General features: G+C 35.7%; 1 protein-coding gene across 10 annotated transcripts in view; it reads right to left on the bottom strand.

The window, feature by feature from the left end:
* Positions 1 to 5,330: 5,330 nt before the first annotated feature.
* The window catches only part of LOC106055960 (adenosine deaminase domain-containing protein 1-like), a 35,260-nt gene continuing 28,085 nt past the window's right edge, over positions 5,331 to 12,505 (bottom strand). For all 10 annotated transcript variants that reach the window (XM_056006154.1, XM_056006153.1, XM_056006151.1 and 7 more), the window contains 5 exons: positions 11,463 to 11,612; positions 10,869 to 10,978; positions 10,128 to 10,307; positions 8,740 to 8,977; positions 5,331 to 7,684 (listed from right to left, as the gene is read on the bottom strand). In XM_056006154.1, the coding sequence (XP_055862129.1) occupies positions 7,423 to 7,684; positions 8,740 to 8,977; positions 10,128 to 10,307; positions 10,869 to 10,978; positions 11,463 to 11,612 (940 nt within the window). In that variant the 3' untranslated portion in view covers positions 5,331 to 7,422. The remainder of the gene's footprint in view (positions 7,685 to 8,739; positions 8,978 to 10,127; positions 10,308 to 10,868; positions 10,979 to 11,462; positions 11,613 to 12,505) is intronic.

Raw genomic sequence — 12,505 nt, 5'->3', positions numbered from 1 at the left:
GCCCTGCTTCACGTTATTTTCTATTGGGAAGTGATCAGAAAGGGCACCATTGTGTCTGATCTGGCCTCTTTGTCCCACGTGAAACTATTTGAGAATGGACAGGAACGTAGATGGGCATCCCAGCCTGGCCAAAATCCTCCACAAACCGTCGCGACTGACCGTGTCGAAAGCAGCGTATAGGTTTAAGTTCTACTCTTTGCATTTTTCTTGTAATTGTCGCAGAACAAATATCATGTCAGATGTACCTCTACCGCCTCTGAAACCACATTGGCTTTCAGATAAGACCTCGTCCACTAAAGAGTGAGTTAGTCGGTCGAGCAACACTCGAGCAAAGATCTTTCCTGCTACTGACAGAAGTGTAATGCCTCGATAGTTGGAACAGTTAGACTTGTCACCCTTTTTGTATAGGTACATGTATATATGGATTTATATCCACTACTGCCAGCATGGGCGTAGCCAGGATTTTTTTTTCGGGGGGGGGGGGGGAATTTGTTTTTCTCCCCCCTCCCCACTCAGCCTCTCCCCCACCCCCGCGGAAAAAAAATATGTGTGTGTACATAATTAATCTTTATTACATTCTGACCCTTCATTCTTTCGGAAGACGTTTATTGTACTCTAGAAAAGGTTTTTCCTGGAATTAGTGGAAAATTGTAGACTCCCGTCCTTGCTAGCAAGGGGGTGTGGGTGAGCGCTGGCATCTCTCTCAGAAAGTGGCGGAGTTCCGCCGCCAAGCACTATTTCCGGTATTGAAAGCCAGCAAAATGCATATTCTGAGGTATCTACAGTGCATTATCCTGCTATAAATTTTTTTTAATTTCAAAAACTTATTCTGCTATTCTTACTGACTTAGACCCTCCCACGCCGTTCGTCAATGGCAATGTCTGAAGCCTCTTCCCACCTGCTCTAATGACCTCCATGAAAGTGTTGCGCCAAGTTGTACTAGGATGTCATCGCAACTCTTATGCGTAATTCATTTTATCGGAGAACATATCCCGAAAACCTCATGCGACGCTCTTTCACAACCTTACTAAGGGGTCGACTCCCAGTGCGGCATAGGATTACCTTGATTTAGACCCGATCTCTATAGCTGACTTCTAAAATCTGTCTTAGCCATCTTTGATGAGCCACATTTAGTGTTTTTCAATTGCGGCAGAAGACTATTCACTGCACTTTATTAATGGAACTCAGCCACCAGTAGAAATGTGTAACCTCTCTTGACTACGCTCTTGGAATTAGGTGACTGTAGTTTGCTTTAGATTTTATATCGAAAATGGAAGTTTTATCATCAAAATCATCTGGGGGGGGGGGTAAATTAAAAAATCTATTTAAATTCAAACCCCATTTAGCTATGGACATAGAATTTGGTGACAGTAGTTTGCTTTAAAATACTATTGAAGAGAGAGGTTTTCAACCTCAAAACTCACTGTATGGGAATTTAAAACTCAAAACCTAAAATAAACAAAATCAAGCAAAAAATCAATCACTAAATTCCGACCCCCCTCCCGGCAGGAGGGATTTCATTTCGGAAGGGGGGGGGGGGAATTAAACCCCAAAAAAGCCCTCCCTGGCTACGCCCATGAGTCTGCCAGGGCAATGTTTCTCAGTCTCATCGTGCTGCCAATGGTTGAAATGGTCGTTAGAAGATACTATTAGCCCGATGGGGCGGATGTCTACCTGGTCGTGTTGTAAGCGCTCTGTCGTTTGATGGTCCCGGCGGATTCGAACCATGCCTGCAGCCATCCCCCGTCGTCCTGCGGGAGGTTCGGGCTATGGTGTAATTATCTTCAAATCTGAAGGAGCATCTGAGACATGTAAAATTGTTTAAAGATTTCCTTTGCAGGAAGGAAATCGAAGAGAACCCCAACAACCATGTCACTATTAAGACACCGTTGCTCTTGGGATACTAGACATTGGTAATAGGGACTACAATTAGCCTACATCTGCTTGGATCCCTTCCAGACAGAACAGGCTGATGAAGGGAAGCTTCCATAGGTCTAGAGTTCAAAAAGTATTCGTGTCAACTCTTAGGATAGTGATGGGTAAACTACTGCCAGAGCAAAATTTCACTTTTAATGTAAAAATTCTAGTTTATAATAGGAATTAAAACATTGAAGTACTATTGCGAATTACCATCAGTTAGACAAGGTTTACATAACGATCAGTTTATTAAATACACATGAATATGAACCACTAACGGATCCAGAACTTTGGAGTGGGGGGGGGGGCGATTTTTTTTTCAAACCCTAACGCCCAGTAAACCCTAACCCTATGCATAAACGTGCGTACAGCATATATATATATATATTGTTGTTGTTGGTCTCCTTCAGTCGACTATGGTTCATCTCGCACACTTTTTCATGTGGATGTGGAGCCCTATTTTGGAGAGACACTCCCGTCCACAAATATCGCCGGTTAATGTGGCTTTCGCTTCGGTGGTAGAGGAGCTGGCCATTTTTCGCATTGTACGTTTTTCTTCCAGAGCTGAGGCTCATGTTCTTTCGCTGTCAATAGCTTTCTTGGTCACTGTCTCTCTCCATCTGGTGCGGTCTAGAGCTATGTCTTCCCAATGGTCATTATTGATGTTCACTGATTTGAGGTCTCGTTTTATTACATCTAAGTAACGGAGGTGGGGGCGACCAGATTTTCTTGAGCCAGTCGCGAGTTGTCTGTAGAGGATGACTTTCGGGATGCGATTGTCCTCCATCCGGCGAACATGTCCAAGCCAGCGCAAGCGGCGTTGTCTGAGGGCTGTAAAGATGCTGGGAATACCTGTTCGCGCAAGGATCTCAGTATTGCACACTTTTTCTTTCCATGTGATTTTCAAGATCCTACGGAGACATCGCAAATTGAATGAGTTTAGTTTTCTCTCTTGCTTTGCGTAGGTGGTCCATGATTCACTGCAATACAGTAGTGTACTCATAACGCATGCCTTGTAGACTTCCATTTGGTCAATGTAGTGAGCTTCTGGTTTTCCCAAACTCTTGCCCTGAGTCTAGCTAAGGTCGAGGCAGCCTTCCCTATGCGTTTTTTTTTAAAAAATATCCTCTTCTAGAGACAGGTCATCTTGAATTGTGGATCCCAGATAACAGAATTCATTTACGGCGTCCAGCTTGTTATCATCTATGAGGATCGAGGGTGGTGCTGTAGCAGGTTTTCCCATAACATTTGTTTTCTTCATGCTAATAGTTAAGCCATATTCTTTACAGGCCTGAGAGAAGCGGGACATTAGTGGCTGAAGTTCCTCTTGTGAGTGTGCCACTACCGCTGCATCATCCGCAAATAACATATCTCTTACGAGTGTGGTTCTGATTTTAGTTTTGGCCCTCAGTTTGGCAATATTTAGGAGTTTGACATCAAATCTGGAATGGAGATAGATGCCTTCGGTGGATTTGTCAAACGCGTTGTAAATTAGCAGTGAAAATAGTATTCCAAAGAGGGTTGGGGCCAAGACAAATCATTGTTTAACTCCGCTGTTTATACTGAAACTTTCTGAGCAGGCACCGTTGAATTCCAATGTAGGCCTACCCATCATATTTTGGTGGAAAGAGACGATTACATTTAGTAGCTTGGGTGAACATCCTATTAACTGTAAAATTTTAAAGAGGCTACCTCTACTGACTAGATCGAAGGCCTTTGTCAGGCCAATGAACGCAATAAACAAAGGCATCCTTTGTTCTCTGCACTTTTCAGAAGTTGGCGGATGGAGAAGATCATGTCAATCGTGGATCTCCCTGAGCGAAAGCCGCATTGTGATTCTGGATAGACCCTATCAGCGAGTTTTTGTAGCCTGGGAAGTATCACTCGAGCAAAGACTTTGCCTACAATACTTAGGAGGGAGATTCCCCTATAATTGATGCAGTCGCTTCTGTCACCTTTGTTCTTATACAGTGTAACGATTTTAGCATCCCGCAGGTCTTGTGGCACAGCACCCTCTTGCCAACATTTGCAAAGCAGTTCGTGTAGAGGTTGGATTAGTGTAGTTTTGCATTGTTTTAGAAGATCTGGGAGTATACCATCGCATCCGGTTGCTTTGCGGGCAGCCATGTTGTCTATGGCTTTATTGTATGTATGTATGTGTGTATATATATATATATATATATATATATATATATATATATATATATATATATATATATATATATATATATATATATATACATATCCCTATATTAAATGAGAATTTTAAAAAGCAGTATTTCTCAACCTTCGGCGAAAAAAAATCAACAAAAAACAGTAATGTTGAGGCCTTTCTCTTGCAAGCTTGGGGGGTCTGGGGCAGCGCTGTAAGCTTCCCCAGTGAGGTTCCGGGCACCAAAAGCGTTTTCTTGCATTCTTCACTGACCCAAAGCTCATTATTCATCCTATTAAAAAAGGACCTTTTGAATAATGTTGTACTTGAAAAATATTCTAATATGAATTTATAGGCCCTAATACATTACAAATAAAACCGATTTGTTCCTTGAATACCCCACATATTTAGATTAAGGCTTTGAGGATCACAGCCGAAAAAAAAAATTCGATAAAATTCAAGCATAAATTGTGAGTTATAATCCCAAATTTATTTAACTAGAAAAATATCAGATTGAGTAAAGGTTGACAAAAGGCGACTAAGATTAGATTATTTGGGCTTAGAACTCATCTCATCTCTTATACTGAAAAATTTTGTTTGAATTCTAACTTTTCCAAAGCAGTCTTCTTAAAATAATTATGATAAATTCATGTGAAATTACATAAACTGTCTGGAAAGGGCAGGGGCGGTGTAGTGAAAACGATTAATCCTCGCTCCTTTTTATAATTTCTGCTAATGATTGCATTTGGCATAAAAGAATAGGGGTGGGGCGACTCGATATAAGAATTTAATTTTTAGCATATATAAATTATATTAGTGACAGATTTTTTATTTATTTTGTAATTTCTGAACTATAATACTTCTTCTTCACGCGTCTGGCACCATCCATCTGCGCTGCGTCAACAACCAACACACTTTAAAAAATATCCTATAAAAGATCATCTGACAACATGTAAAGGTCATCTGACAACATGTAAAGGTCATCTGACAACATGTAAAGGTCATCTGATAACATGTAAAGCTCATCTGACAACAAGTAAAGGTCATCTGACAACATGTAAAGGTCATCTGACAACATGTAAAGGTCATCTGACAACATGTAAAGGTCATCTATCTGACAACATGTAAAGGTCATCTGACAACATGTAAAGGTCATCTGAAAAGATGTAAAGATCACCTGACAACATGTAAAGGTCATCTGACAACATGTAAAAGATAATCTCTCAAGATGTAAATGCTAAAAAATAACAAACAATATATATACATTTACATTATTTTAATTAATATAAAATCGGATACAAAGAACATGAAATAATATATTATTGGTTTAGACTAATTAGCATAGATGATATGATTATTACTAGTATTTATTTACACATTCTTGATATTCTAAATCTTTATTTTTACAGTTTTGTAAATCAGTTCAAGGTACACAATGAAATAGATTTTATTGCTGATATTATCTTTTCAATTCAAATTGACTTACAATCAAACATTTAAAAGAGGTCATGGTAATTTTGATACTTTCTAAAAATATCTTTGTACACAAGAGTATGTCCAAAACAAAACAAAAAATATTTGACACATATTGTTTATAGTATTAATACTGAATAGCCATCCGTCCCCTAAATAAAGGGGGGTGGGGTATCACAACACAATCATTATTACATTCAATAGTAAGAGTACCCGATACATTTAAATGTATGGGGCCTAAATGATGGGAGATGGGCCCTGGATATTAAATGAGAGAAGGTGGGTCTAGGAAGTTAAATGAAGTAAGGCAATGGGCCCAATTAAAGAATGAGATAGCCCCTAAATGGTCAAATGATAAAAGATTGTCCCTAGATGGTCTCTGAGAGCAGCTAATGCATAAGCATATAAGTATTAAGTAAAATGAAATTTAGTGGTAAGAATCCTGGCAGTCTAAATCTGTGACCAAGTTTATAATCCACTAGTCTACTCATGCTCAATTGGACAGTTATAAGTGGTTATTTCATTAGTCAAGGATACATTGACATGTTGAACAAATGTGACCACTTACAATAATTCAAAATATGAATAATTTTTTGTTTTTAACAAAAGCACCTTATGGATAGTATGGTAAAAGTAATTTTCTTTTTACTCAGTTTAAGTTTCAAGTCATTTCAGTGGACTAAACCAATGGTGCTCATCCATGACTGGTCTGGGGAATACAACAGTGGACTAGACCAGTGGGTCTTATCCATGACTGGTCTATGGTCCATAGAAACTTCCATTAAACAAAAAAAAATCCAGCTAATAGAACCAATAGAAGTTGTTTCATTAGACATTGTGGGCAGAAAGGGGCCAGATTTCATGAAGTTGAATATGGCCCAGGGGTCATAGGTTGGGCATCACAGGAATAGACCATGCACTGTTTTTAAACTTTGAAATGTAATTCCCTCAATTTTTTAAGAGATTTTTTTCCACCCTCTCACATGTGATGTAATCAATGACCTGAACAACAATTCAAAAGTTTTTATTTGAGACCTAAAAATCAAAAGAACTTGGTCAACTCTGTGTACTTCTAAGCAACAGCAATCCTTGTGTTGAAATCAGATGCTTTTTTTTTAAAGTCTGAGACAGTTGGTAAGCAGCAGTGCACTGAATAACTTTATTACCCCTGATCATTTAATAGAGTTAACAAAAAAAGAACCACCCAAAAAAAAACACAAGAAGTATTAGAAAATATGAGAAATATATGGTGAATAAAATATAATCTTTTAGCTTTATGAATGTCAAAAAAAAAAAAGAATGATATCTCAGGCTTGAGAGATGACTTTATCAAACACAAACATGGACAATAAAGATTATTATATTATTAATCCAACTATCTTAGATTATAAATGTGCTGGTAATGTCTAAATGCTACTGTTATTCACAGCAAGCATTCATTATGTCATTATGAGTTGATCTGTGCAGTGTTTGGTACATATAACGAAATATAACATGAAGCAATCTCAAACTATTGAAAACAATCCAATAAACTTTAATCCATGAAGATTGAACTGCATATAAATGGTCAGATCTACAAAACAAAGGATAATATCAAACAAGCACATTATTAATATAACATTGCTGACACACAAAGAAATAAATGATAGTGAAAATAAATGCAATAAGAAGTAAATTTCTTAAAAATCATTTGCAGGCAGAAGCTTAGAGTGGCTCTAAGTTTGTTTCTTAAAATAAGGCACCTTTGAGAATTAATTTTATTTTACTATAGCTGTTAACATTGAAAGGTATTTACTATTAAATTGACCAAACGTTACAAAACATAAACAAGTAGCTAAGGAGGAAACAAACAAATTAAGACAGACAGTTCTAAGGATATTTCAGTTCACAAATTTGCCTAACTCAGGTGGTGCATGGATCCACTTTCCAATTCCAATTTGTTGACAGTGCTGGAAAAAAGCAGCTTTGGCAGCCAGATAACCGTTAGCCATGGCTTTGACCTCTACTGACGACTTATTTTGTATTTTTGCTAAAACTGGATGGCGAGAATTCTGGGCACACAACTCTTTGAACCATTTAAGGTGTAAGCCAGCTTTGCAGTTCCGGCTGACAGGTTTTGTAGTAGAAACTTGAAATGGTGACCTGCAAGTACAATAGTTGGAGCTGTATCAATATGTCAACAGAAGGCATACATGAGAAAAATAAGTTGAACTTTACTCCAATAATAATTTAGAAAATAACATAAATTTTCTTTGCTTAGAGCTCAGCAAGTGTTTACATTTCCTTTACCCTCTACAGATCCTCAAATACAGATATTTTAAAAGTATTATTGTCAATGTCTTATCACAATATGTGGAAATGCATGCAGAGCTTATTAAAAGTATAAAGCCAAACTCATCTTCTGAAGATACGTTGCATTCCTGCCATTTAACAGTTATATATTTAACACTGGATCAATAGCTTTGGTAAGAAAATGTTAACTGAAAGGAATTTATTATTGATCTAATTGTCATATTTAAAAAAAAAGTAGCATTAATTAATTAATGATGAGTGTTTCGTGTTTGATGTTTCACAAGTTTCCTTGATTTGCTAGATAACTAGCTGATATGGAAGCTGTCTAATATTATGTTAGGGTAGAACATCATAAATCTGGACGTCAGTCATCTGGAAGTCAAATATCCAGGCTGCTTTTTTGTTTTTCAGTAGCCTATCTAAGTGCTCTTGCACAATGATTCACAATAGTGCAGCAAAAGATCAGAACTATTTCTCTACATAAAGGTAGGCTACCAAATATAACGTTTTGTTCCTCTGTGTATTGTACTTGAATTTTGTTTACTTATGGTGCAATGAATGTTATTTTTACACATGGCACGATACCCCATATGAATTTTCTTTATATTGTTGGTAAAATGGACAATTTATAATATTCTGCATTCAGTTATCAGGTTCATTGATTATCCAGACAAACCCCGGTCCCAATTAATCATTGGAAGATAAAAATACAGGGCTATTATGCAAACATAGTTCAACAAAATGTTTTTCTACTTAAGAATGATGTGAAAAAAGTTAAATGACCACAGGAAAGAGCAATCTGTTTAAGACATAAGTTGAGAAAAGTGTTAAAGTGTTAGTGTAAAAGAGCAAATATGGGCCACTTAATATTGTATTTAAAGTGTCAGAAAATAAGATGAACTCACAATGGATGGCTGCGGCCAGTTAATCCGTCAGTGAGTTCAACTTTTGAGTCGTAAAAGCTTTTGTTGATAGACAACATGGTGGTATCCAGATCAACATTTATCCCAGAAGGTACAGGCACAAAGTTAAGTCCCGGGTGGTTAACCTGATACCCATCAGGAAGCTCCTCGCTTAGCTCATGATAAAGCCTGCAACAAACTGCTCTGCAGAGATGGCCATGGTCATTGTCAGGATTGTAGCCTAGACAAAATCAACATTACTTTTAGGACATTTCTATACATTATCTAAGTTGTTTTTTGTAATTTCTAGACATTTCAATACTGTATACAATCATAGCTGTTTTCTACCTTAGATAAAAGTGTTTAAAATGAATTATTTATGGGTCTTAAGTCTCTTACTTCTGATTTTCTATTTCCATTTTATTATATTAGTCATGAAAAATATGTGTGAAAACACAATTTTTAGCTTCTCCATTTTTTGTTGTTGTTTGTTTCAATAACTTATAAACTATCAACTAAAAGAATCCACTATTGGAATGGGTGGCCTGAATCAGCCAGGAAAACCAACAACTTTGCAGGGTTTAAGTCACTGATTAACATGCATGACTAGATTGTCCCAGGGACATAATCAGCTTTTTTTCTAAAGTAACGCCTGCATTTTATTATTATTATTATTTTTTTTTTTAGATTCCTGCCATCACACAAAATGATCAAACTTTTTTGAAGCCATTAAAAATTAGTATTTCAATAAACATTTTGAAAATGAAACAAACATCTTTAAATTCAACCTGCTGTGTACCATTGAACATTAAATAAAATGAAGGAGCTGTTGAAATGAATGAAACATATAATAAGGTAACCTTGATAAGCAAAGGTGCTCATAGTAAATCTCCTTTGTTATCATTATGCATTACAAGAAACTAAAATGCTTGAGAGACGAAACATACACTTTAATATTTATTTCAAGAAGATATCAGCTACAAGCAAATACCTGTACACAATTATTTATCAAATTCTATCATTTTGATTCATTGGATTTCATTTTTAATTACTTCAAGCCTATTCTTAAGATAATCTTACTCTTTTTTTTTCAGTAGAGTTACGAAGTTTTATATATATATTTTTTTTACACAATAATTAGGTACAAAAATACTCCATGCACAGAGCTACTTTTATTATTTATTTACAAACAAAAGTATTTCACTATTAAAGGGATCTGTGTCAAGTTTTGAAATACTGTCTGCATAGCAAGTGATCAGAAAGTGCTTGCTTACTATTTAATTATAAAGTGTATTTCTATTACATTATGAGTAAGTGTCTGTGCAGCAAGTGATCAGAAAGTGCTTATTAACCATGTAAATATGTGATCACTAAATCTGTAATGTCATTACCTAAGGTAATGGAGGTAAGATACACAGGCTTCATAAAATGACTAAATGTTGCTCCTTGCAGACCAAGTACATTCCATCTGAGAAGTTTGTCTGAAGATGACATGACCCACATTTCATTGGCCATCTTCACTTCATGAATGCTGTGTAGATTTGGCATAAGTGAAGTCAGCTCAAACATACCTGAGTAAAGACAAATGTCAACATTAAATCTCAACATGCAGTATTATTTAGATCAAATGATTCGGTGCTGGAAAAATAAAGAAATATATTTACTTCAATCAATTTTAATTGGTGCTGACAAAACATCTATCAAGAAATTACAATGCATTGTCTTTGAAATAAAATATAAAAAAATTAAGAGGTATCCAAAAGGCCGTTTTTTATTAAAATGAAAAAAAAATCCTGTTACAAACATTAAGCTATCTGGTTAGATATCTTAAGGGTCAACCTTATCTTTGAGCCATCATTTAGATGGTCCAGAGTTTGAAATCTGCTTTCTGCTATCACCTGCTGAGCTGCAGGAGGTTTGGTCCAGGTCATAATAATCTTCATTCCTGATGGCACTTCCAAAACATATAAATCAAATTAAATCAGAAGAAAATTATACTATTTTTTTAAAAATATGATTCAGCTATGAAGTGAAGCACTATTATAGTGAATGCACTCAATATTGAAGTGAAGAGCTAGTGGCATAGGACAAAGCTTACTGGTTTGTAATGAGATAATTACTAAGTAACCTACCATGTTCATTCTTACACCTGAGTGCACCATGATCCAATCCATCTGTAAATGTTGGTATGTGAGCTCCAAATTCAATTTCTTTACTCATTGTTTCTGTTATCTCAGAAGGGCTACAATATATATATATATATATTTAAAAAAAAACAACACAAAAAAGCAATAGATTCTGGAGTTAATTTATATAAATAAATGTACCACAAGAGCTACTTTTGAAGAGGTTAGTTTTCCTTTCAGCACCATTGAAGTATTTGTAAAAAGTTCATCTATTCTAGAACATTACTTTGCACACATCAATTTAATTAAAAAGTATATTTAAGTATCACCATAAAGTAGAGTGTTCCAAATTTCAAGCTTCTATTCCATAAGTAATGTAAGTTTACAAAGTTATGAGCTTAGACAAAGAAGAAAGAGTGAGTTTATTGTAGGCATTTAAAAAAAAAGGATCCACTGGATAGCACATGCAATTCCAAAGAGTTACTATCTAAAAAGAAATTGCTTATTAAAACAACTCTACTTCTTAGATGATGACAACATTATGAATGATTGGAATCAATAAAATTAGACTTTAGAAAATTAACAAATTGACATCCTTACTAAGAAAGGAACTCCTTGTAGTCTCCGTCAGGTGGGTGACTCAAGTACAAATGGAAAGTAAAGTTAGGCTTCAGCAGTAGCTTGTCACCTTCCATTTCAAAGATGGACATTTTTTGTGTGTAGCACAACAACATTTCCTGGGCCAGATATCTGGATAGATGTAAAATATGCATGTTGATTTAATATAACATACGCATATTGACTTGATGTACATACACAGACTGGGTAGAAGAAATTACAAGTATGGGACATACTACACATATCAGCTACAAGCATGTAGAGGAGCCTAGTTATGTTAAGGGGTCAAGCTGGATATGTGTTGTGTGGGTCAAGCTGTGTATGTGTTGGATCAGATAAATGTCTGAAAGTCCATGAAGATTTATTTTTGTAAATAACTGAAAAAACAGATTCTAAAGAGCATTCAATTGAAGGGTCAAGAATAGCATACTTGTTTAGAAAAGCCTTTTTGGGAGACTAGAAAAGAAAACTAGGCAAGATATAAATTGTTCATTGATTGTTACTTGATCAGTAATTATTCATTGTTTGCAGTGCTTTGTTTAATATTGATAACTTGTGTCAAACAAGCTAATTTAATACTTAGATGATTTATGCAAGTGATTTATGTTTTATGTGAAAAAAAAATTGTAATTATTTCACTGGATTAAGTAGAATTTTTTTTAACACTGTGTTTCTTCAGTGTGTTACTATAGAAGCACCTCAAAATAATGTTACTTTACTTTGAGAGACAAAATTGTGAACAACAAAACGCACAAGTTAAATACAAAACAATGGGAAGTTGTAGCATACACAAATTGAGGATACACAAACTTGTGTAGCTAGATATCTGGGAAGAAGTAAGTTCCATTAAGAAGATTAACACACCTCCCATAAGTATCACACACATTAAGGATACACAAACTTGAATAGCTAGATATCTGGGAAGAATACATTTTATTTAGAACCTCCGATAAGTAACATACACACATTGAGGATACACTTCTCTTCTAGCCAGCTTTTTGATGATGAGCTGTTAGCTCTTTTGC

Source organism: Biomphalaria glabrata, chromosome 12 (genome assembly GCF_947242115.1).
Source record: "Biomphalaria glabrata chromosome 12, xgBioGlab47.1, whole genome shotgun sequence".
Classification (NCBI taxonomy): Eukaryota; Metazoa; Mollusca; class Gastropoda; family Planorbidae; genus Biomphalaria; species Biomphalaria glabrata.
The sequence above is the reverse complement of the archived record's forward strand: the minus strand, read 5'-3'. Positions and strand labels throughout refer to the sequence as shown.